Here is a 25,640-nt window from a genome sequence, read left to right on the forward strand (position 1 = left end):
AACAAGTCATTTAAAATAAAGAACTTGTTAGCAATAGAGCTAACAATCATAACGTTGGGTTACATAACGTAATCCCTGGTTCTTTGATAACAGAGTGAGGTGTTTCACTATGGGAATCGCCTTGGCGTGACCAACTACGGAAGCTCCAATGACACCACGTCTGTCTGCGACAGACCTGCCAAGCCGTGCTCAGGGCCCCGCCCCTCCTACTATCACGGCTGACCAGCTCCTCCCTACTCATTCTAAGCAGATTTCTTTCCGTGCCCAAGCAAGGAGGGAAGTGATGGTGAAACACCTCACTCTGTTATCAAAGAACCAGGGATTACGTTATGTAACCCAACGTTCTTTTTCTAACTTCGTTCGGTGTTTCACTATGGGAGATATAGCCCACTCCCGGATTGCGCCAGCCCTCCCGAAGCTGTGCTCCAGTGCTGCCCAGGATCTCAGCTCAGACCTGAGGCACTAGACTCCAGGACTGCCTGAGCCAGGGATGACTGAGCGACATCCAGTCTATAAAACCGCACAAATGTGTGTGGTGTAGCCCAACTCGCTGCTGCACAGATATCCTGGACTGACACCCCTCTGAACAAAGCCCAGGATGTAGCCATGCCCCTAGTAGAATGAGCTCGAAGCCCCGATGGGGGCTGAGTACTCTTACAGCTATAGGCTAGAGTTATAGCCTCTACAATCCAATGAGACAGCCTCTGGCGGGACAAAGGCCTGCCCTTGTGGGGGTGGGCCCAGGAAACAAACAGCTGATCAGATTTCCTGAACCCAGCTGTTCTGTCCACATATGACCCCAAGGCCCGCACAGGGCACAATGTGTTAAGCCTGCGCTCCTCTACAGAGGAAAAAGGCGGGGGGTGAAATGCCAGCAGTTCTACTGTGGGGCACCTGTATGATGACTCTATCACCTTAGGGACAAAGGCTGGGTTTGGCCTCAGGCATGCTTTAGTAAGACCAGGGGCCAACTGTAAACAAGAGGGGTGAATGGACAAAGCCTGTAACTCACTAACTCGCTTGGCTGTAGTTAGAGCCAGCAGCAGAGCGGTTTTAAGTGAGAGAAATTTCAACCCTACAGCCTCGATTGGCTCGAAGGGGTGGTAGGAGAGTGCATCCAAAACCAGTGATAAATCCCATAATGGGACCAGTGGCCTTGAGACTGGGAGCTTACGGCGTGCCCCCTTCATGAAGCGACACACAAGAGGGTGCTGACCAATAGGTTTATCACCCAATCCCACATGGCAGGCTGAAATAGCTGCCAAATAGACCTTTATTGTGGAAAAAGCTTTCCCTCCGTCCAGCAAATCCTGAAGAAAACACAGCAACTCCACCACAGAGCACTGAAAAGGGATAACCTGCCTTTCATAGCACCATTCTTCAAAAACACGCCATTTACAACTGTAAAGAGAGCGTGTGGAGGAAGCTCTTGCATTCTGAATGGTGTCAATAACCTTCAGAGGCAGACCCGCAGCATTCAAATTCGACCTTTCACGGGCCAGGCCCACAGAGCCACCCGGTCTGGGTGAGGATGATATATCTCCCCTCGCGCCTGAGACAGAAGGTCCCGGCGGATGGGGAGCGGCCACGGTTCGCCCGCCAGGAGCTGAATTATTTCTGCTAACCAGTGTTTCGACGGCCACCGTGGCGCTATTAAAATTAGCGACAGCCCCTGATCTCTCACTCTGATTAGGGTTGGAGAGATAAGGCTGAGAGGCGGAAAGGCATATAGCAGTGTGTCTGGCCATGGGTGGGCCAGAGCGTCCATGCCCAGTGGGGCGACTGGGTCTGACAGGGAGAAAAACAGTGGGCAATGTGTGTTTTCCTGCGAGGCGAAGAGATCTACGGCAGCCCGGCCGTATTTCTGCCATATCTGCTCCACCACCTGCGGGTGAAGTCGCCAATCTCCGAACAACGGGTTCCCTCTGGACAGGAGGTCCGCCCCCCTGTTCAGAATACCCGGCACGTGAGTTGCCCGAAGGGAGAGGAATTTTGTGCTGCTCCACACAATTATTTCCCTGGCCAGTCTGTGCAACTGCAGGGAACGAGTACCACCCTGGCGGTTGATATAAGCAACTACTGTAGAGTTGTCTGTTTTCACCAAAACATGTCGACCCTGGAGATACGGCAGAAAATGCCTTAGAGCTAAGCGCACTGCGTGCAGCTCCAGTATGTTGATGTGAGCCCGAGAGAGCCTCCGAGACCAAACACCATTTACTGCCCTCCCCATCATGGTTGCGCCCCACCCTAACAGAGATGCATCTGTGGTCAGGGTCATCCTGGATGACACCGCGCCCAGAGGTACTCCCGCCGCAAGAGCTGCTGGGTTCCTCCAAGGTTGGAGAGCCGCTATACATGACGGTGTTATTTTTACACTGCGACCGAGATGGCGGTGAGGGCACAGACGTAGGGACGTGACCCAACGCTGAAAATCCCTCATCATAAGCAGCCCCAAATGCACCACATTTATTACCGAGGCCATAAGGCCGAGGAGGCGGAGACAGAGCCGGAAACGCACGACTTTCCCCACTTGAAAGAGGGAGAGGCACTGAGTGAAGGATGCGATCCTGCGCTCTGAAAGCGTGACACGATAAGATCTGGAATCTAAAATGAGCCCCAGATATTCCGTATACTGTGCGGGTTTCAAGCGGCTCTTTTCCAGGTTGATTTTGAAGCCGAGCTCCGTAAGGTGGTTTGCCACCACCCTGGAATCTCTGATCGCCTGCTCCCGCGATCGGGAGCATATCAGATAATCGTCTATGTAAGAGAATATTCTGATGCCGCTGTTCCTTAACGGAGACAGCGCTGCCTCCACACATTTGCTGAACACCCTTGGGGCTAATGATAGCCCGAGTGGGATAGTCTGAAACTCGTATGCTGCGTTCTGATAGGCGAACCTGAGATATTTCCTGTGTGGAGGATAAATGGCGATGTGAAAATATGCGTCTGAGAGGTCGATTGTCACAAACCAATCGTCTGGGTGAACGGCCCGACAGAGCGCTTTGTGTGTGAGCATTCTGAACGTGTACTTTCTCAAGTGTTTGTTCAATACACGTAGATCTAAAATGGGCCGGAGAGAGGAACCCTCTTTTTTTGGAATGAGGAAATAGCGGGAGTAAAAGCCCTGCTGAGCCTCCTCGCTCGGGACCGCTCTGATCGCCTGTTTGCGTAACAGGGAAGCAATTTCGTCCTCCAATACGCTTGCTGACTCTCCCTTGGCCACTGAAATCAACTTTCCGTTGAATTTCGGTGGTTTCATTGCGAACTGAAGCCTGTATCCTTGGGAAATGGTGGCCATAACCCAGGGATGGACTGCGCATGCGCGCCATTGCTCCAGCCGCGCAGAGAGCGGGCCCATGAACACGTGTGACGTCACCTCTGCCTCCCGCATGGAGGTGTCCCCCTCGCGAAGAGCGCCAGCTCCCTCCGCAGGGAACGTAGTGACATGACAGTGACTTTCTTTCATTTTTTTCATTTTCTTTAAACTGGGGGGACATTCTGCCCTTGGCAAACTGCCTGGTTGCAGGAATGCACACTTTATTTCTTTTTGAACCCCCGAAACACAATGAAGTGTCTGAAAACTTTGGGCAGTGCTTGGTGACACTGATAGATTGCTTTGAAGTGAATAATGAAACCGGGGAAGTGCATGGTGACACTGCGACCTTTGACCCCACATCTCCTCTCTCTGAACTAGGTGTGGGAACCGAGAGAGGGCTCCTGATGAACTGGGAACCCCAGGAGCCTCTGAACCATGAACCCTGGGAGGTGTGGTTGCCTCTTCCAGCACCTTCCTCCTCTTTGAGGGAGGAGAGAGAGGTGATGCACAACGTTGCAGGCTTGCTAGGCTGAACGCTTCTTCTTCCCTTCCCCGGGGTGTGACGTTCGGTTCTTTGCAGCAGCTGCTGCAAAGGAGTGTTTGCCCCAAGGCCTTGGGTTTTCTGCCTTGACCTGGTGGGAAGGCTGCAGTCTTGCCGCTTGCCTCTGAACTTTAGCCCCACTCTGCCTACCCCTCACGGCTGCAGCTGCTGCTGCGAAGCCTACTCTAGGCACCTGGTGAGATTGTGGGTTCACTTTTCTGGGTAAGCAGAGATTGAAAGCTTCTCCCTCCTGCTTTCTGAGAGTGCTTGTCTCTCTCATTTTCTCCAAAGCTGGGCCAAAGAGACCCTTGGCTGGGTCATAGGCTGCATCCATGATTTCAGCCTTCTGAGTGTCTCCCAATCCTGACAGGTTTAGCCATAAAGCTCTCTCACCTGAGACTGCAAGACCCATTACACGCCCACAACCCTGGACTGCTCCCCTGGAGGAGCGTAGGATGAGATCGTTGACCACACAGATCTCATCCCAGAGGGCCGGGTTTGGAGACCCCGAGTCCAGTTGACGGCCCATGTCCTCTAAAATCTCTGCCTGATAAGCTGACAGCAGTGTAACCGCATTAAGGGAACACACCGACTGTGCTGAATATTTGTACATCCTTTGATAGATGGATGCGGTGAGGCGATCCATCTTACTGGGCAGAGAAATATTAGAAGAAGCTGAAACTGACCTGCGGTTAGGGTGAAGGTGATAAGCCACTGAAGGCTCAACTGCTGGGGGTCCGGTCAGCCCCAGCTCACCCATTCCTTGCATCTCCAGCTTAGAGCAGCCCTGGGTAGGAAGCTTGCTCTTAAAAGGGCTAGACCAATAGCGACTCATTTCTTTCATGCAAGCAGGCACTGCTGGCAGAAGCTGCTTTGCAGGTGGTGAGGCTGGAGGGAGCCTCTTGCCATCATACAGGTCACGTTCTGCCCCTTCAGCCGCCTGGGCTGCTGGCCATGTGATGCCCAGCTTGGCAGCAGCCCGTTTGCAAACATCATACAAGTTGCTGTCCACTGGGGGTACAGCTTCAGCCCCACTTGGGGGCCTGGACTGCTGGGCAGGGAAGGTGGAGTCATCCTCCTCTTCCTCCATGTCTTCTAGGCCGAGGAGGTCGGAGTTGGCATCGCCATCCGCATCCTCATCCGCCGGCTCACCCTCAGTTGGGTCGAGGAGCCCCTCGAACAACTGGGGCATAACCGGGGACACTTCCTCCATTATGTCCGCCCAGCTCGTTGTGGCTGTCGGCTGATGGATATCAATCGTAGCATTGTTGGCTGACAGACAGGGGTCCTGGCTGTTAGCCACTGCTACTCTCAACCTCCTTTCCAGGATTTTCTCTGGCATCAAGGCGCAATGAGAGCAACCTTGCGGGTCCGCCAGAGAAGTTTGAGCATGCTTAGCACCCATGCAAGCTATGCACATCGGATGAGAGTCCCTGCCCGAAATGGAAGCACCGCATGATGCGGGGCATGGGCGGGATGCAGCCTCTTTGGCCTTCGGTTCTGACCCTTTGGCGGGGGTAGGAGCCGTAGCCATCGTGGTCGGAAAGATGGTGAGACTGAGCTATACAAGGCTCGTCGTGACACGTTAGCCTGTTTGTAGCTAGCGCTAGCAACGGGGTTAAGTCCGAGCTAGTCGCCGTGAGAGTCAGCTCGTCGTGACACGTTAGCTGAGCTCTACCAGTTGATCCAGCTAACAAATTAATGCTAACTGAAACCTAACACTGTTTAGGGTCGGTTAGCAAATTAATACTAGCCAGACCTAACACGGTACTGACCCGCTAACAAGCTAATGCTAGCCGGACACCGAAAAGCTCGCCGTGACGCGTTAGCCCAAGTTACACACACACACACAACGGCTACCCTGCTAATTAAAACCAGGTGACCGCTGAAGACAGCTCGCCACGACGCGGTCGCTGTCCAGGGTGTATAACTACCAGTACACTTCTTTCGAAGGACTTACTCAGCACAATCCAGACTGAAAACTGGAGAACTGCGTTCGGCGACGTACTCCTCTACGGGACGCCTGAGAACTGTTAAACAGCTAACCAAGCCAGCCTGGGCGCGCTGAGGGAGCCCGATGTAGTTTCTCACGGGAAGAAAGCGAGAATGAGTAGGGAGGAGCTGGTCAGCCGTGATAGTAGGAGGGGCGGGGCCCTGAGCACGGCTTGGCAGGTCTGTCGCAGACAGACGTGGTGTCATTGGAGCTTCCGTAGTTGGTCACGCCAAGGCGATTCCCATAGTGAAACACCGAACGAAGTTAGAAAAAGAACCATCATTTTAGCAGAGAAGTCCACAGGAGCATGTGTAGAGACCAGGTTCGGGACTGAATTCGGAGGGTGGAGTAAGCTGCGCAGCAACTCTGGGTTCCTGCCGTGATGAGCCGTAGCTTTCCACAACAGGTGGCAACCTGGGTGGGAAATAGAAGTAAGTGTAGAGACTCGCCCAACTCTAAATCTCAAGCAAACCTGACTGGAGGCAGCCCAAGAGTGAAGCTCCCATAAATCCAGGTCTCCGGTTCCTCTGAAGCCAACAAAACAGCATGAGAAACCCCGCTTTCTCCAGTGCGGCTTCAGAACCAATGTCAAATTCCTGACCAGCAGCAATGGAGGTATGCTGGGATCCGAGCTGTGTTCAAGCGGCAGTGAAAAACAAGTCTGTTTTGATGAGTCTGAAAACTGTCCATGGCAAATTTGTTCTCCAGTAGCAAAGGGTGATCATATGTGTGCAAAGATATAAAAATAAAACTGATAGATTTCACTGTGTCCTCACACACATAACCAGTCATGTTGGTCATATTCTTCCTTCATAGGAAAGCTACTAATACTGGAACAAACATCAGTGTATTCTTTAAAAAACAGTTGATAGTGTTTTGTTTTTCCTAAAGCTCAATTTTACTAACTTGCTTATTGGGTTTGTGAGTGCTAGTCACTCAGCAGAAGTAACCCTTTAGATGGGAGACATTACCAGTTAATCTTGGTGCTTAAATTGGCCATAGATAGATGAATTGATTAATTATTTCAACTCTAGAGTACAGGCTGGCTTCTGGGTGCCTGAGGAAATGATGAAACTGCCCTGTGTAGTGGAAGTCGATAGGAGTCCAGCAAAACATTATTTGCCCCTTGGGGTGTTACTCAAACCATGAATACATGTATCCACAGGACCTTTATTTATTTCAGCTGCTTGTTTGTGAACTCAGGTTCCAGTAAACATGACCACATGCAAAGAAAGTCATCTTGCTGCATGCAAGTGAAGCTGCACAATGTGGAGGATGACTGGGTTAATCAGCAAGTATCTCTAGATAGAGATCACTGATACAGTTAATAAAGTGTTTCATGTAGCTAATTTTTGTTTCCTTTCAGTCGGACTGAAGAAACTTCAACTGTGACTCTTAACTGTGTGCTGCCTCCCACAGGGAGAAGATCATATCTGCTGCAGTGCTTTGTCTGCATGTGGAGGCTGGCTGGCATATTCCACTGTCTCCAGTGTTTGTCTCTACAGAGTACAATACAACAGCAACAACATCGGGATCAAGAAGGTGGGTCCCTCAGTGCACTCAGCAGCACAGCATACCTGTGACATTGTGTGTTGCCATGTTGCCTATTCACTGGTGGAGCATAACACATTTGATCCTAAGGACAAAAAGTGTCATCTTCCTAAAAACTGCTGTAAAAAAATATATATATTTTTTCTACTTTAAAGGACTCAGTCTTTTAAAAGATTCAGCCTGAAATATACATATCAAATATTGCTTATTTTTTGGATTTTAATTTCTTTTTTTAATAAAAAAATTTTCACTGGATATATCAATATACCATCCAACACTGCTTATTGCATGTAAATCTACTCAAATAATCCCTGGGGTTTTAATGTCGGGAAATTATGTCCTTAATTATATGCAACGAAGAGTATGGTGAACTCTTTGTCTCCTCTGCGTCTTCGTCCCTCCAGGTGTCCAAACTACCTAAAGAACTTCGCTCAGCCCACCAGCTCTGCTTCTCCTCTGACTCCTCCAAACTCTTTGCGTCCTCTCGCCAATCTTCAGTTATTGTTGTTGCTGTCAACCAGCTGGAGTGCAAATATCTTCATACTCTCCAACATAAGTCAGGTGAGTGAAAGGTCAGGTTCTTCATGGGTTTCAGGAAGTGCTGAGCAGCACATTTCAGAGATCTTAATATGACAGTGCGGTAGGCACACAGCATGTTAGGCACATGGCATAATATTCTGAAAGCAAAGGAGCTCCTTCTGGGGTTAAGTGCCAAAAACTGCAGTTCCTGTAATGGCCTCTTGAGGCCGGCTTTAAAAGTGCAGCAATTTATTGAACTGTGCAAACATACATGGAAAAACATTATATAAGGCAAAAACAGAGACTGTACGGTTCTAACGAGTTGCATCTACTGAAAATCTTGGATGAGTTTGAAACTCGTAAACTTTGGCCTAAAGGTAAATATCAGAAGTCAAGTTTCCTGAAAGTTTTGTGGACACAGTAACTCGAATGGTCTCACCTAGGCTGTTCAAGTTAACATCATAGATAGAAACAATTCAAGCTACACCCATCAAACGTCACACACTTGTTCACCCATTAAAAATCCCAAACAGCTGAGTGCTGGCACCTGTTCCATGTTGCGTTTGTTTATTTTAAAAACATTTTTAATTTAAACCATCTTTAAAATTTTGAAGATAATTCAACTTTTTGCTAAATTTGCTACTCCTCGATCATTTATTTTTGAAACCTTCTGAAACTAGGGAAACTTGTTTGAAACTTGATGAGTATTCAGTGTGACATTCCCTACAAAATGCTTCATTTTCCTTTAAAGTTTTTTTTTTTTTTTTTTTTTTTTTTTTTTTTTTTTTTTTACAAATTTGTGAAATTATGAAGATAAACAGCACATTTATGTGTAACTTCAGTGACTACTACTTCTTCATTTATTGGCTGAATATTCTGAAACTTGCTGCAAGTATTCATTGGAAATCTATACAAAATGATAGAGATGAATTTGTTTAGCTTAAATTGCTACTACTCCCTTAATTTATTGGACAGTTCTTCTGAGACTTAGTATGAATATTCATTAGGCAATGGTCTACAAAATATTGCTTGATTATTTTCACAAATTGTAAAGATTTTTAATTAAAACTGTACATTGATGTTTAATGTCAATTGCTACTCCTTCATTATTTTTTGGAAAATTCTTCTGAAACTTAAGCATCTGAGTATTCATTGGACAAAGGTCAACAGCAGTGGTTCCCAAACTGTGAGCTTTTTATTTACATAAAAAGTGAATTAAAACACGTAATAGGAGGTGGTTAGTTTGTGATTATTGCTCATTATTTTCAACTAAATTTACTGCTCTTATTGAAGTTTGTGGCAAGTGGGTTACATAAGCCGCATTTTCATTAATATCTACTGATAGGTAATAATATTGTGTTATTATTACATGTATATAGCATAAGGTTCAGTTAGCTTTGCACAAAAATAGCTGGTAGAAATGTCCTCCAAAGAGCTACTTTTGCTTTCTTACTTTGAGTGGAATTGAGAGCCTGTACTTTTTCATTTTCACTCAAGTAAAGAAGTTGAATCAGTACTTAAACTTTTATACTTGTATTTTTAATACAAGAATCTGCACTTAAGGACAAAATGTCTGTACTTTTGCCACTTCTGCTTATGATTAAATGCAGGGTGGAGTATAAACAGAGTGTGAACCAGTTGCAGCAGATGTCCCTCCCTGAGCCTGGTTCTAACAGAGGTTTCTTCCTGTTAAAAGAGAGTTTTTCCTTCCCACTGTCACCAAATGTTGGCTCATAGGGGGTCGTCTGATTGTTGGGGTTTTCTCTCTATTATTGTATGGTCTATATAATATAATATAATATAATGTAATATAAAGCGCCTTGAGGCAACTGTTGCTGCTGTTAATATAAACAAAACTGAATTGACTTTAAAATGTAAAGAAGTTACTTCACCAAACGCTTCCCTCAGATGTCTGAGGACAGTACAGCAAAACCCTGCATTTACAGTCTGATCCTAAAATCCTAAAAATAAATTACAGACCCGATGTACCTGCTTGAGTCAAACTTTTGTTTTTTAGATTGTAGCTGTAGACGCAACTCTTGCAAATTGCAAGTGTAGAGCAGGTAACCTACTAATCGGAAGGTTGGCGGTTCGATTCCGGTCTGCATGCCAAAGTATCCTTGGGCAAAGGTACTGAACCCCAAGGTGCTCTCCGACACAAGCGTTGGAGTGTGAATGTGTGTGAATGTGTTTGAATGTTAGACAATAAAAGCACTTAGCTTAGTTACACATGGAAGTGCTTGTATGAATGGGCAAATGTAAACCTGTTGTATAAGCGCTTTGAGTGCTCAAGAGTACAGAAGCACTATATAAGAACTAGTCCATTTACCATATAAACAAACCCTGTCTCATGAAGTTACTCCTGGCAGTTGCTACGTGCAACTGTACTTTGTCACTGTAACTCTTTGAATAACTGGTCTGTGTGTGTGTTTATCAAGGTTCCAGACAGCCAGTCCACCTGCTTTTTGCCAGTGATGATGGTAAATGGCTTGCTACAGCAAACACAGACTGTGAGATCCACATCTACAACCTTCACAAGCTGAAGGTGAGTTTTGAATTTTTGATGGGTAGAATCGATGGGTAGGACATCCAAAGCAGCAGTAATGTTTTAATTTGTTTGTTTGCAGCTCCACTGTATGGTTCCAGTGTACAGCTCCTGCCCCACTGCCATCGCCATTCACCCAGTGACCAGCAATCTCATCTCTGTGCATGCCGACCAGCAGGTCAAACCTGATTTAGATTTTGTTTTGCTCAAATCTCATAATAACCAGCGGATTATTTAACACCGTGTGTTCTGTGTCACGGTGCAGATCTTTGAATTCTCCTTGGTGCAGAAGGAGTACACACAATGGAGTCGAAAACTGCAGACACAAGGACTGCATTCCCTGTGGCTGGAGCGGGACACACCCATAACCCACATCACCTTCAATCCCAGGAACCCAGACCACATCATTCTGCACGACACCTTCATGTTCTGCATCATTGACCAGAGTCTGGTATGTGTGTGTTTGTCATGCACACTGACATCTGTGTGCCTTGATGTAACTTGCAAAGATTGAGTCGATAACTATTTGAACCGAGTGCTGAAGGAAAATCTGAATAAGATTTAATGGCCTTGGTAAACTTTAATGATAGGATGTCCAGAACCAGCGGCAGCCCTGAATCATGATGCTAATACCACTTTTTTTTTTTTTTTTAATGAATTTCAATTTCAGGCTACATCATTACAAACAATTCAACAATGGTTTTGTCACACACTGCTGAATTTTGAACTAGCTTTCAGAGAAGTTTGAGATGTTGATAATGAGAAATACTTTTTCCCATATTTGGGTTTGTTTAGATGTCCATAAGTGCACTTGGCACCAGGACACCCTAGGTAGCATTTTTTTTTTTGTAATCATATCATCCAATCTGCAGCCATATGTTCTGGACCCTCGGGTGAAGAGACGAGCTGAGCTGTCACCTGATCACCACCTGGTTGTGAGTTGGATTAGGTGGCAGGGGAGGATGCTGGACAGACCTGGCGCCCCAAAATGTATTTTGAGGGTGCGCTGGGAATTCCTGGCAGAAGCCCCAGTCCGTGAGATCTTCTACTTCCACCTCCGGCTGAACTTCATCAGCATTCCGAGGGAGGCTGAGGACATTGAATCCCAATGGGCCATGTTCCGCACCTCCATTGTTGAGGTTGTTGCTCAGAGCTGTTGCTGCATGGTGGTTGGTGTCTGTCGTGGTGGTAATCCCCGAACCACCGGAGGTGAACAAGGAATCCTATCGTGCTTGGTTAGCCTGTGAGACTCTGGAGGCAGCTGACGGGTACTGGCAGACCAAGCGGAACACAGCTCAGGCGGTGACCGAAGAAGAAACTCCGGTGTGGGAAGAGTTCAGTGAGGCCATGGAAAAAGACTTTTGGATGGCCTTGAAGTGAGTCTGGCAAACCGTCAGGCGACTCAGGTGGGGAAAGCGGTCCTCTACTCACATGGTCTGTAGTGCAGGTGGGGAGCTGCTGACTTCAACTGAGGCTATTGTCAGGTGGTGGAAGGAATACTTCAAGGACCTCCTTAATCCCACTGACATGCCTTCTGTATCAGAAGCAGCGTCTGGGGACGAGGTCGACGACTCGCCCATCACTGGGGGGGTGAGGTCATTGAGGTGGTTAAACAGCTCCTTGGTGGCAGGACTTCTGGGGTGGATGAGTTCCTGAAGGCTCGGGATGTTGTAGGGCTGTCTTGGTTGGCATGCCTCTGCAACATTGTATGGAGATCTGGGGTGGTGCCACTGGATTGGCAGACCGGGGTGGTGAATGGTAAATGGTAAATGGACTAGTTCTTATATAGCGCTTTTCTACTCAGTATGAGCACTCAAAGCGCTTATACAACCTGTTTGCATTCACCCATGCACTCCCATTCATACAAGCACTTCCATTTTTTTTACGAAGCTAAGTGCTTTTAATTACCTAACATTCACACGCATTCATACTCCGACAGAACGGTCGGAGAGCAACTTGGGGTTAAGTATCTTGACCAAGGATACATTGGCATGTAGCCCGGAGTAGCCAGGATTCGAACCGCTGACCTTCCGATCAGTAGGTGACCTGCTCTACCTACTGAGCTACAGCCACCCCATGTGGTCCCCATTTTTAAGAAGTCAGTGGGAGGTTATGCTCCAACTATCGGGGGATCATATTCCTCAGCCTCCCTGGTAAGGTCTATGCCAGGGTGGTGGAAAGGAGGGTCCATCCGTTAGTCGAACCTCAGATTCAAGAGGAACAATGCAGAACGCTGGACCAGCTCTTCATCCTCTCGAGGATACTCAAGTGTGCGTGAGAGTTTGCCCATCCAGTGTACCCTTTGTCACCAATTCTGTTCATAATTTTTATGGACAGAATTTCTAGGCACAGCCAAGTGGCGGAATGCTTTCGCCTTGGTGGCCTCAGAATCTCACCTCTGTTCTTTGCCGATGATGCGGTCCTTTTGGCTTCATCAGGTGGTGGCCTCCAGCTCGCAGTGTGAAGCGGCTGGCATGAGAATTAGCGCCGCTAAGTATGAGGCAACGGTCCTCAGCCAGAAAAGGGTGGAGTACCCACTCCGGCTCAGGAACAAGTTGGTGCCCCAGGGTCTTATTCACAAATGATGGGAGAAGGGAACGGGGCTTTGACAGAAGGATTGGGGCTGCATCTGCAGTGATGTGGATGCTGCACCAGTCTGTCGTGGTAAAGAGGGAGCTGAGCTTAAAAATGATGGTGTCGATTTGCCAGTCAATCCCTACCCTCACCTATGGTCATGAGCTTTGGGTAGTGTTAGAAAGAATGAGATCGCGAATACACGTGGCAGAAATGAGCTTCTTCCAAAGGGTGGCTGGCCTCTCCCTTAAGAGAGAGGGTGAGGAGTGCAGCCATTTGGAAGGGGCTCAAAAACTGACAGTGAACTCAACTCTGAGCAGCATTATTAGAAAACATTGCAAACATTTTCATTGCTATGCAGATAATACCCAGCTTTATCTATCCATGAAGCCAGATGACACACATCAATTAGTTAGATTGCCTGGCCTGGCCTGGATGACCACTAATTTCCTGCTTCTAAATTCCAATAAAAGTGAAGTTATTGTACCTGTCACTACAAATCTTAGAACCACAGTGTCTAATGAGAAACTCTAGATGGCATTACCTTGGCCTCCAGTTACACTGTGAGGAACCTTGTTATTTTTGACCCAGATATTTCCTTAAATGCACGTATTAAAAGAATTTGTAGGACTGATTGCTTCTTTTTTTTGCATTTGCATTTGCACAATATATCTAAAATTAGAAACATCCTGAATCAGAGTGATGCTGAAAAGCTAATTCATGCATTTATTATTTCTAGGCTGTCCTAAAATTCCCTGAAAAGCCTTCACCTGATCCAAAATTCTGCAGCGAGAATACTGACAGGGACTAGAAAGCAAGAGCAGATTTCTCCCATAGGCTGCTGGGGGGGGGGGTCCCATGTTGCACTGAGTGTTTCTTTGTCACTCACCGGTTTTCACTCTGTTGCTACACCACTCTGCATTTAATCCTGAGTTATTAATAATCTCTGACTCTCTTCTACAGCATGTCTTTTGTCCTATCTCCCTCCCCTATACAACTAAAATTGAATTGAATAGTTAAAAGAAGGTTTAAATATTAAGATACATCAAATTAATCAGATTTTGGCAGCAGAGAAATCTCTCTCAAACCTCAGGGCTCACAGAGGCTTTTGCTGTGATGATGTCAGTATTCGCAAGAATGATCAAGAAGGCTTTATGTGTGAGCTGAAATAGACTAATCATACACCTTAAGATCTGGCTGCATTTTTAAATTCTCTTCATTCTTAAGTCTTCAATAATCTCTTCCTGCCACTATGTATCTATCTACATGCAGCCTCTCCCAGAAGTGAAGGCAGTGCTCTGCAATCAAATGACATTGAAGAGCCTTCCTGTGCCAGAGAGGATTGGACAAAGCCATGCCTTTAAGATCTGTAAAAATTTCCAGGTATGATCATTATGCTGACCATAGAGCTTCAGTTCATCTCTTCAGATAACAGCAAGGCTTCATGGTGAAGCAACATGACTGTTCAATGTGCACAAAATACGGTGAAGAATTTGCTACCTGCTAACATATGCTAATTTCCTTGTTCTGCCGTGAGAATTAATCTGATATTCAACATTTGACTTTTTTACCAGATTGTTTGCAACCCACAGTTTGAGAAGCAACTAACAATGTTTGCCAGCAGTACTAGCAAATAGCCACTCGCTCATTTTCAGCCACATGCTGTGAGCAGCCGCACATCAATAGTGTGTGCCATTACCAAGTTCTTCACTGTGAGTGAGGAAAACACAAAGAATGAGGTCCCCTTCAAACAGTCAATTAAATCTACATTTGTAGTATTTTAATGGTGTTTTCTCACCTGTCTAACCATACAGTGTTATACCATTTACTTACTTTGTCATTTTCAAGTAAATCTAATTGCTCATCATTGCTCCAAACACACAACTGTAAGTTGAGATAGATAATGACAATGTAATAGATATTTGGGCTAGACTTAAATACTTCCCTTCAGTCCTCCTGACATCTGTTTTGAACATGCTTTGTCCCACAGCACCTCATGTGTGTCAGTCTATTGGAGGACCTCTCTCTGGTGGTAGTGGAGCGCCCCTTGCTGGACATCATGTCTCAGCTGCCTGCACCTGTCCACCAGAAGAAGTTTGCAACTTAAATGTTTGTGTGACAAGATTTGAATGTTATCTTGTGTTAATAGTTCTCTATTTTGTATGAGAAGTTTTGAAAATGTAATAAAATAAACTTTTTACTGTTATCTGTGATGCAGAAATGCCCAGAATTTGTTGATTGCATGAATATTTCTTCTGTTCTTTCCTTAATTTTATAAACCTGCTGGAAACCAAAGTGAAGCTGGTCTGTATAAACAAGTCTAGAGGTGTACAGTGGGCCCCTGGGAACCACAGGCTAATGCCCGGCCACCAGACGCTCTCCCACGAGCTCCCTCCCCAGGTTTACAACAATCATCTCAAGGTTATGTTATGTTGTAAAGACAAGACCCTAAAATATGACATAAAAACACAGTAATTAGTCCCCTATGAGCAGGCCCATCCTGATAGTGTCATTTTCTGATGTACAAGGATGTCCCCTTTCCATCATTCAGTTCAGTTTTATATTTATATAGAGAGAATACCAACAATCAAACAATTCCATGTGAGCAAACACTTGGTGACAGTGGGAAGGAAAAACGTTTAACAGGAAGAAACCTCCAGCAGAACCAGGCTCAGGGAGGGGCAGCCAGTGACCGGTTGAGGCTGAGGGGAGAGGGACAAGATAAAAGACGTGCTATGGAAGAGAGCCTGAGATTAATAATAACTAATGATTAAATGTAGAATGGTGTATGAACACAGAACAAGTGAAAAGAGGTGAGTAAAGAAAAAACAGGGGTGGTTCAGAGACACCTGACCCAGCCCTAACTGTAAACTTGATCACAAGGGCAAGTTATAAGCCTGATCTTAAAAATAGAGAGGGTGTCTGTCTCCTGAATCCAAACTGGGAGCTGGTTCCACAGAAAAGTGGCCTGAAAGCTGAAGGCTCTGCCTCCCATTCTACTCTTAAATACCTTAGGAACCACAAGTAAGCCAACAGTCTGAGAGCAAAGTGCTGTATTGGGGTGATATGGTACTATGAGGTCTAAGATGAGGTGGGACCTGATTATTCAAGGCCTTATTTGTAAGAAAAAGGATTTTAAATTCAGTTTTGGATTAAATAGGGAGCCAATGAAAAGAAGCCAATATGGGAGAAATTTCTCTCTTTCTAGTCCCTGTCAGCACTCTAGCTGCAGCATTTTGGATCAGCTGAAGGCTTTTCAGGGAGCTTTTTCAAATGCATGAATTAGTTTTTCAGTATCACTCTGAGACAGGATGTTTCTAATTTTAGAAATATTGTGCGGGGGGGCTGGTTTCCCACTGCCTCGGGTTCTCTGGGGTCGTTACCCCTCAGCTGGAGGGGCTTCATCTGGGACCTCCCTCTCCCGTTTGCCGGGGTGGACATGAGGTTGTCGTTGGGGTTTGTGGCTATGGGTTTTCAGTGCTCTTGATGGCTTGTGGACAGCCCTGGTGTCCTGGATCTTTCTCTGTCCGTCTCGGGCTTCTGGTGGGCGGAGCTGTGGCTTTCCACCCTCGTTAGTAAGTACATTTCATGACATGGACGCCGACACTCACGCTTACTCATGCAGGCACGGTATAACAGGGTTGTTGGTTTGTGTAGCCAATCTTTGTTTCTGTTTTGTTTTTTCCTTATAAATGTATTTTTCCAGGTATTGTTTGTTTTTTGTTATTTTTGTGTGTTGTTTTATCTTTATCTTTTTTTTTTTTTAACAAGTGCAGCAGTTGATGAACCATTGTGGTTTATTTGCTATCCCCTTTTCCTGCTTTCTCCCCTTTCTCATTTTTTTCTCTTCTCTCTCAGCCTGTCAACTCTGGCATTACAAGGACACATGTAAACTACACTAACAAACTAAACACACAACTTATCTAATTAACTTTATTAACATTGAAACCATACTACAAAACACAAAATCTATTAAATAAAATACTCCTCCAATAGACCCACCATGCAAAATATACAACTAAACTGGTAATTGCTTCTTCAATCCCCTTTTCAATTCCTTGGTATAACCTGGAACCTTTAAAAGGCTCTCGGGAACCTGGGGACTCTTTTGGCCAGAACACCTTTTGGAGAGAGCACAGGTAAGCAATCTCAATTTAAATGTTTACCTTTTTAAAAAATATCAATAAATGCCAACCATTAAAACATTCATTCTATAAAGGTTAAGATGTAGTTCCTGTTGATTTACCAACCTGCCATAGTAAAAACATTTGTTCCTAGGCAGACCTTCACCAGTACCAGCTGGGAGACTGCCAACAGGAATCTACAAAACAAATAAAACATGTTAAACCTTTAATGTGGCTGCATTCCTTTACTTGTCTGCTAAAACCATTTGTGCATATTCCACCCTAAACATGTAATGAAGACCTTCATTACAAAGTGACACCACATTTTAAATAATTTATTATCATGATTTTTTTTTTAAAAGGGGAAAACAGGGTCATATCATAGGTGAGGATACATTTTGGGGTTCTAAATGAGCAGTATGTATGCTTTATCTCAACTCCTGTATGTTTCAAAATGTTACTGAACTTTAAGCAGCAGAATAGAAATAACTGAGTCCATATCATGTCCTACTTATGATGGATGACCCTAGCAAAAAAGAAAAACTAATCTAGCATGAATAATATATATATATACAGTGAGACTGTATAACTAAATGTGGAAATCCTAAATTCTGAATAAATAAGACACTTTTTTCACACCAGTTCTAAACATGTTCTACATATTCAAATTACTCAAACTTACTGACACTGGGGATTTTGGAGCATTTTTTGGTTACTTTTCATAATCCAGTAACAGAAGCACACACTCATTTTCTTTAAAATGCAAACAGTTTCTTTATTTTGCTTCAATGAAGCTAAACTTTAAGTCTTCACTAGACTTAGAAAGTCCCACTGGGACAAAACCTTTTGCATAAATAAAGTATTCCTCATCATGTCATGAGTGGCAAATCAAATAAATACACCATTCTTCAAATACTATTTACAGTTCAATTGTTATGTAACAAAACTATATAATAGCTATTTTCATCAATGAGATTATCAATATGAATAAAAAAAATCATAAAATCCCCAGCTGACATTAACTGTACTGGCGGAGATGTAAACAAGTCTAAAAGAGCAAACATGCTGATCTACAAAACATGTTATAGATAAATAAATATATAAGAACTAGGCATGTACACAGGCTGGTGTGACCTTTGAAGCCTCATTAAATAACTCAGGGATGTTCCTTCTAAGCCACAGCCTGCTCACTATGAGCACACTGCAGGACTTGACACCTCTAACTCAGACTTGGTGTATTTTAGCATGTAGTGTGTCATGCAAAAGCAGGTCTGGGGGTGTTCTTCTCTAGGGAACTTTGGGGTCTGACACAGGTACACCCTACAGCTACTTCCACATTCACTGGACTCAGACGATATGTCTTCTTATCATCGCAGAGCTTCTTTTTGTAAAACACTTTGTTCTGGACTATGGGGGCTGAGTTGTAGTCATCGTCCTCAATCATTTTATTGTTTTTGAGCTGGATGCATCCTGAACACAGGCACTGAGCAGTGACATATTCAGAGGGAAAGTGATCCTCCTTGATGAGAGTTCTGTAAAAGAAAGAGGACTCTGTGAGCTGCAGTTTGCTTAAACATGTGGATCACATGGTTCTATATGATGTCAGTGGCAGCAGATAGTCTTTTCAGCCATACAGCCACCCACCTGCTAACCTAACCTGTTTGCAAGAAGCAGCCAATCAGAAGAAAGTTCCCTTAAAGGGAGGGTAGAGGAGCTAAATCTCAACCAACAGTCACCTCAAAGCACATTATATTGTACGGTAAAAATATACAATAACTATAGAGAAACTCAACGGTCAAAACGACCCCTATGAACAAGCACTTGGGAGGAAAAACTCCCTTTTAACAGGAAGAAACCTCCATCAGAACAAGGCTCAGGGAGGGGCAGCCATCAACTGGCTGGGGCTGAGGGGAAAGGGTCCAAGTGGAAGAAAGTTCTCTTAAAGGGAGGGTAGGGTATTTTTAAAAATATATATTTACTGTATTTGTTTTTTTAAAAAAAAGGGACCACATCAATTAAAATAGTTACTGTAGCCCCCAGCATGCTGATGGCATTTTGTAAAACCAAAGACACAAACACATCTTTACATAATTAAGATGTGCATACATGGTAAAACAAAGAAAACACCAATATTCAAGATTTTTTTTGTAAAACATTCCATAAAATTTAATGAAACCCTTCACCACAAGATGGCAGCGTTTCACTAGAAGGTTTCAGTACCACCTCAGCAAGCGTTACGTTCTTCTTCTCATTAAGCTTTGAGTGCTTAAGCAGCAGAGAAGCGCAGTATCAGAACCTTTACAATTCAAAACAGAACATTTACCATTCGCTGTTTTGTTCTTTTGAAACGATTCTTGTATTGCTAACAGGAAAGACGACTTGTAATCTTATTTTCAGTATTTTTTTGTTAAGAAGCTGCATATTGTTTTAGTTACCAAAATATTTGGTCATGGCCCCCAGTGAAATTTGGATATTATTATAAATATTATATTAATCATTATATTAATCATTATTTGAGAACAAGAATCCAGTAAGAAGAAAAAAATCCAAACTATGTTCCCATGGTTTCACCGTGAAAACCAGTAAGAGAAGAATAAATTGGGGCATCATGTGACTGTTTCAGGTTCTGGTTAATAAAGAGCCACAGATTGCAGCGACGTAACTTGCGTCATTCCATTGGATAGGCATTGGATGAACCGGGGATTTTCCCCACTTAAAAAACACGTCAGTCAAGCTGAAACACGGGAGGCAGTTATCACAAAAGTCGTAGCGGATTCCCGGACGCAAAATCGCAGGACTGCATTGACTGTGGCTTCATTTCACTTGTAGCGGTGTGGTGCCTTATGTTATTATTAATGTTTAACCTTTTTCTGACTCCGTGTTCAGAAATGATCCATTTTAAAATGTAGTTTCGGTCTAATCTAACCTGACACCGACTCCAAACAAAGTGTGAAGATGCGGGCTCTTTCTTTCAAGAGAGTTTGTTTTCTTTCTGGCTTTCAGGAATTTCCTCCATCACATCGTTTATGTGAGGTCAGAAATTAACTATAAAGCGCTTTTAAGTCACACGTCTAATCCATATACTGCATGTTTTAAAGCTCTGATTAACATCAGGATTTGAAATTTGTTCAGGATGCTGCTTACACGTATCTCCACGGGGACAGGGACCTGTCTCGTTGCTCCAGTAAAGGAAACGTCTTGTAAAGATCCAGGGGACAGGAGTAATTTGAGCCAGCAGCCGGCGTCCGTGCTGGCTCCGTAGCCTGTATGTAGTGCCTCCTCAGCTTCCTGTTGGCCACTTCCTTCAGCTCGGTGTCGCTATAGCATCGGAACATCTTCGACGTCCATGCGGGCAGGATAAATAGTACAAATATGAGAACCTGAAAAATGAAATCGCAGACAAACTTTAATGTTATCTGAAAAAATGAAAATAAAAAACTGATGAAGTCAGCAGGGAGCAGGTGTCCCACATCTTACCAACCTGTTTCAAATCCATCCTCTGATTATGAGCTGTAACCGACTCTTTGCAAGATTAACTGCTTTGAGTTTATTTGACATCTGGTCGCTCATCTCGTATATATAGGAAAGGGAAGGGGGGGAAAGGGAAGGGCTTTGACTTCCTTGTTTTGCCAGTGAAAGTAAGCAGCTACAGAGGCAGTAGGTGTGGGCTGCTGTCATCAACACAGTCCTGGAATTTTTGTTTTCTCTCTCTCACACACACACACACACACACACACACACCCCAGCTGACACCTGAAGCTGCTGGTGTTACACTCACTCTTTATTTAATGTCTAATAAACTAGTCATGGAAACACCATAAGGTAATGTTTTGTCCAGGGGCATAATATCAGATTTCATTTCATGATTATACCCAATGTCAGAAATATTTACAGAAAATCTTGGTGAAAAATAACAGTAAAAGCAGTCAGATGAATCTATAACTATGCTTATATAAGCTCAAGGAGAGAGACTAGAACCCTAAATATGTACACACACACACACACACACACAGTTATTTAGGATATTATTGTGATTACACGGTTATGACAGCTCTAATTTCAGCTAAATTTCAGCCTCCAGGGCTGAAAAATGAAGCCAGCGTAGAAGTGCCGAAAGCTGCAGTTCCTCTGATAATGTTAATTTCAGGAATTCATGTCTGGTATAATCCACTGCAGGGATTAAACATTTTGGTCATTCTTCTAGGTTATTCCTCACCAACTCACCTGGACTTTCCCATTCAGACTAGTTTGAATAGAAGTCTCATTTGCATCAAAATGAATCAGTTTATTAGCCTTAATGTGAAGACTCACTAAGTCTAAAAAAAAAAAAAGCCCTAGTTAATACTTGATTTACTTAGAGTCAGTTATTAAAATTATGCAGGCCGGGTTAACCAGGACAAAGCTACAATAACACAAAGAGACATGAGTTTGAGGTGCATTCACAAACTACCTCCACCATCATTCATTCCTTCAAGAAAATCCATTAGGTGAACTGAGAGGCTTGGCTGTGGGTTGTAATGTTGGCATGAAATAACTGTCATATTTTGTACAAGTTGTACAATGTACAATGAGAATGGACTTAACAAGGACTCAGAGACGAGATTAATCTCTCATCTCTGAGTCCTTTAACAAGGACTCAGATTAATAGATTCATTTCAAATGTCTTAATGCATGAATGGAGGAAACTCTTTCTTGTCTAACCTAACAAACAGAAAAGCTATATAAATATAAATATATGAAGTAATAAATAAATTAAAAAAAAACAGAAATTTATGAAAAACTGAACTGACATGTTTTTCTGTGAATTCCCCATGAGCTGCCTTCATAAAATCTGAAATAAATTCAATGTCTATTTTTTCAAACTCACTGAGAATTGTTTCTTTTGTTTGTTTTTCTTGTCAGGGTGTGCAGACGTTCTCCAGAGACAGCAGATAGACATCACCATGCAATCAAGAAACCAGAGCTTTGAAATATGTAACCCCTTCGATCATGGTGGAAAAAAATCATCTTCTGCCTACATAATCTTTTGAGGCAGGTGATGTCAGAAAATGATAATTACAGTACATTAGATAACAATAGAAAATTATATACACAATTGTGTACGTGGTGACCGAAGGGGTTAAACAATTTTCTAAACCTAACCCATGAGTTTTTGAATGTCTAAACCTATTTTCAGTTTATATTGTATTTTTTTAAAAATGCCAATGCCATCCATCCGCTTATCCTGTTCAGGGTCGTGGGGGGCTTGAGCCTATCCCAGCTATCATAGGGCGAGAGGCAGGGTTGCAGAGAGACAACCTTTCACACTCACATTCATGTGCTCAGTCACACCTATGGGCAATTTAGAGTAGCCAATCAACCTAACCCCAGTAAGTGCATGTCTTTGGAATGCGGGAGGAAACCCACGCAAGCACGGGGAGAACATGCAAACTCCACACAGAGAGAGGGAGAGGCCCGGGCCAAGGTGGAATCGAACCCAGACCTTTCAGATGTTATGCTAACTGTGAGGCAGCAGTGCTAACCACTGCACCACCAATGGCATGTGAAAAATCTGCCATGTTTATGACTAAAATTTGGGTCACTTGTGCACAGTACAATGACACCCCCACCACCTCCAATTGACTTTCCCACCCTTTAGAAATGGAAAATATTCATTTTGTGTAGCTACATGGACACGAATCATTACATAGGAGAGAAGGCAGATGCCAGGCACCGCATTTCTGATGAGGTAATACTACTTCTTTGAAGACTGCACCTCCAAGGGCCAAGATCCCCAAAATAGCAGAATTTGTTATTTTTATCTGTCTGCATTTTTCCTTCAGTAGGAATTTCCAAAATGATTTGTTTAGGTGACCCAATAACACCCTGTATAACAGCTATTTTTACCAACCTTTTGTCAATGGCAGCTCAGTGGCACTTGAGCTTAAAAGGACTTCATTGTTAAGTTTGTATTAGGATAATTGTGAGAAGTGGTTTGTTCTCCCACTCCTGGGTGACTTCCAAGTGGAACAACATCAGACAATTTGATCCAATTCAATTGTATTTACATAGCACCAAATCACAACAGTTGCCTCAAGGCACTTTATATTGTAAAGACCCTACATTAACGACAGAGAAAACCCGACAATTAAAATGAGCAAGCACTTGGCAACAGTGGGAAGGAAAAATTCCCTTTTAACAGGACAATACCTCCAGGAGAACCAGGCTCAGGGAGGGGCAGTCATCTGCCATGACTGGTTGGACGTGAGGAACCTTCCTCAAGTTATAAGACAGTAGTCTCAAGTGCTTGGGGAAAAATAAAAGTGACTGGACTAATTAAAATTAAAATTTGTCCTCTTATCCAAGAGGCCTCTTCAGTTCTAAAACCAAAATCTGGAGTGGAGGTAGCTGTTGTCCACTATTAATCATGTGTCATCACATGAGCCAAGATGTGAAAAAAAAAAAGGCATGGGGCATTACCACCAGGGCTTTCACCCTGACCTTGTCCCACCCTATCATAAAATGTGCAAAAAGTATTGAACACATTACCAGTTTTCTAAGTAAAGGTGCTATTGACATGAAATCGTCACCAGATGTTGGTAACAACCCATTCAATCCACACATGCAAAGAAATCAAACTATAGATGTCCATAAAGTACAGTAGCTTGCAAAAGTATTCATACCCCTTGAACTTTTCCATATTTTGTCACATTACAACCACAAACATAAATATATTTCACTGGAATTTAATGTGAAAGACCAACACACAGTGGTATACAATTGTGAAGTGGAAAGAAAATTATACATGATTCAAAACATTTTTTACAAATAAAAAACTGAAAAGTGTGGTGTGCAAAAGTATTGAGCCCCCCTGAGTCAGTACTTTGTGGAACCACCTTTTGCTGCAGTTACAGCTGCAGGTCTTTTAGGGTTTGTCTCCACCAGCTTTGCACATCTAGTGACTGAAATTTTTGCCCGTTCTTCTTTGCAAAACAGCTCAAGTTCAGTCAGATTAGATGGAGAGCGTTTGTGAACAGCAGTTTTCAGATCTTGCCACAAATTCTGGATTGGGTTTAGGTCTGGACTTTGACTGGGCCGTTCTAACACATGAATATGTTTGGTTTGAAACCATTCCATTGTAGCCCTGCTTTATGTTTAGGGTCGTTGTCCTGCTGGAAGGTGAACCTCCGCCCCAGTCTCAAGTCTTTTGCAGACTCCAACAGGTTTTCCTCCAAGATTGTCCTGTATTTGGCTCCATCCATCTTCCCATCAACTCTGACCAACTTCCCTGTCCCTGCTGAAGAGAAGCAGCCCCAGAGCATGATGCTGCCACCACCATATTTGACAGTGGGGATGGTGTGTTCAGAGTGATGTGCAGTGTTAATTCTCTGCCACACAGCATTTTGCATTTTGGCCAAAAAGTTCAATTTAGGTCTCATCTGACCAAAGCACCTTGTTCCACATGTTTGCTGTGTCTCCAACATGGCTTCTGGCAAACTGCAAACGGGACTTTTTATGGTTTTCTTTTAACAATGACTTTCTTCTTCCACTCTTCCATAAAGACCACATTTGTGCAGTGCACGACTAATAGTTGTCCTGTGGACAGATTCCCCCACCTGAGCTGTGGATCTCTGCATTTGGTCCAGAGTCACCATGGGCCTCTTGGCTGCATCTCTGATCAGTGCTCTCCTTGTTCGGCCTGTAAGTTTAGGTGGACGGCCTTGTCTTGGTAGGTTTACAGTTGTGCCATACTCTTTCCATTTCCGGATAATGGATTGAACAGTGCTCCGTGAGATGTTCAAAGCTTGGGAAATCTTTTTATAGCCTAAGCCTGCTTTAAACTTCTTCACAACCTTATTCCTGACCTGTCTGCTGTGTTCTTTGGACTTCATGATGCTGTTTACTCCCCAATATTCTCTTAACCAACCTCTGAGGCCATCATGGAGCAGCTGTATTTGTACTGAGATTAGATTACACACAGGTGGACTCTTTTTAGTCATTTGCAGTCATCAGACAACTTCTGAATGCAACTGGTTGCACTCAGAGAAAAGGGGCTGAATACTTTTGCACATCGCACTTTTCAGTTTTTTATTTGTAAAAATGTTGTGAATCATGTATAATTTTCTTTCCACTTCACAATTGTATACCACTTTGTGTTGGTCTTTCATATTAAATTCCAGTGAAATATATTTATGTTTGTGGTTGTAATGTGACAAAATATGGGAAAGTTCAAGGGGTATGAATACTTTTGCAAGCCACTGTGTGTGTAAATGAGAAATGACAGGAAAAAATATTGAACATGCTTACTTTATTTAATACTTTGTACAAAAGCCCCAGTTGATGATGACAGCTTCAAGACACCTCCTGTATGGAGAAACTATTTGGATGCTCGGGTGTGATTTTAGCACATTCTTCCAAACGCTCTTCAAATCCTGAAGATTCCGTGGGCTCCTGTGAACTCTGAGCTTTAGTTCCTTCCATACCTTTTCGGTTGGATT

The 25,640-nt window shown here is 43.8% G+C and overlaps 2 protein-coding genes across 2 annotated transcripts in view; one reads left to right on the forward strand and one right to left on the reverse strand.

Annotated features, from left to right (window-relative positions):
• Nucleotides 1-15,245, forward strand: part of utp4 (UTP4 small subunit processome component) — a 39,128-nt gene extending 23,883 nt beyond the window's left edge. The window contains exons 12-18 of the mRNA XM_030730962.1: nucleotides 7,270-7,392; nucleotides 7,806-7,962; nucleotides 10,359-10,465; nucleotides 10,548-10,643; nucleotides 10,731-10,916; nucleotides 14,312-14,422; nucleotides 15,030-15,245. Of these exons, the coding sequence (XP_030586822.1) occupies nucleotides 7,270-7,392; nucleotides 7,806-7,962; nucleotides 10,359-10,465; nucleotides 10,548-10,643; nucleotides 10,731-10,916; nucleotides 14,312-14,422; nucleotides 15,030-15,146 (897 nt within the window). The 3' untranslated portion in view covers nucleotides 15,147-15,245. The remainder of the gene's footprint in view (nucleotides 1-7,269; nucleotides 7,393-7,805; nucleotides 7,963-10,358; nucleotides 10,466-10,547; nucleotides 10,644-10,730; nucleotides 10,917-14,311; nucleotides 14,423-15,029) is intronic.
• Nucleotides 15,246-18,291: 3,046 nt separating this feature from the next.
• LOC115782337 (interleukin-17C-like) lies at nucleotides 18,292-20,703 on the reverse strand. Its single transcript, XM_030732470.1, has 3 exons — nucleotides 20,645-20,703; nucleotides 20,308-20,543; nucleotides 18,292-18,695 (listed from the first exon to the last, which is right to left on the reverse strand). The coding sequence occupies exons 1-3, from the start codon at nucleotides 20,657-20,659 to the stop codon at nucleotides 18,419-18,421; spliced, it is 528 nt and encodes a 175-aa protein (XP_030588330.1). The 5' UTR covers nucleotides 20,660-20,703; the 3' UTR covers nucleotides 18,292-18,418.
• Between the last annotated feature and the right edge of the window lie 4,937 nt (nucleotides 20,704-25,640).

The sequence above is a fragment of the Archocentrus centrarchus genome, chromosome 6, assembly GCF_007364275.1.
Source record: "Archocentrus centrarchus isolate MPI-CPG fArcCen1 chromosome 6, fArcCen1, whole genome shotgun sequence".
NCBI lineage: Eukaryota > Metazoa > Chordata > Actinopteri > Cichliformes > Cichlidae > Archocentrus > Archocentrus centrarchus.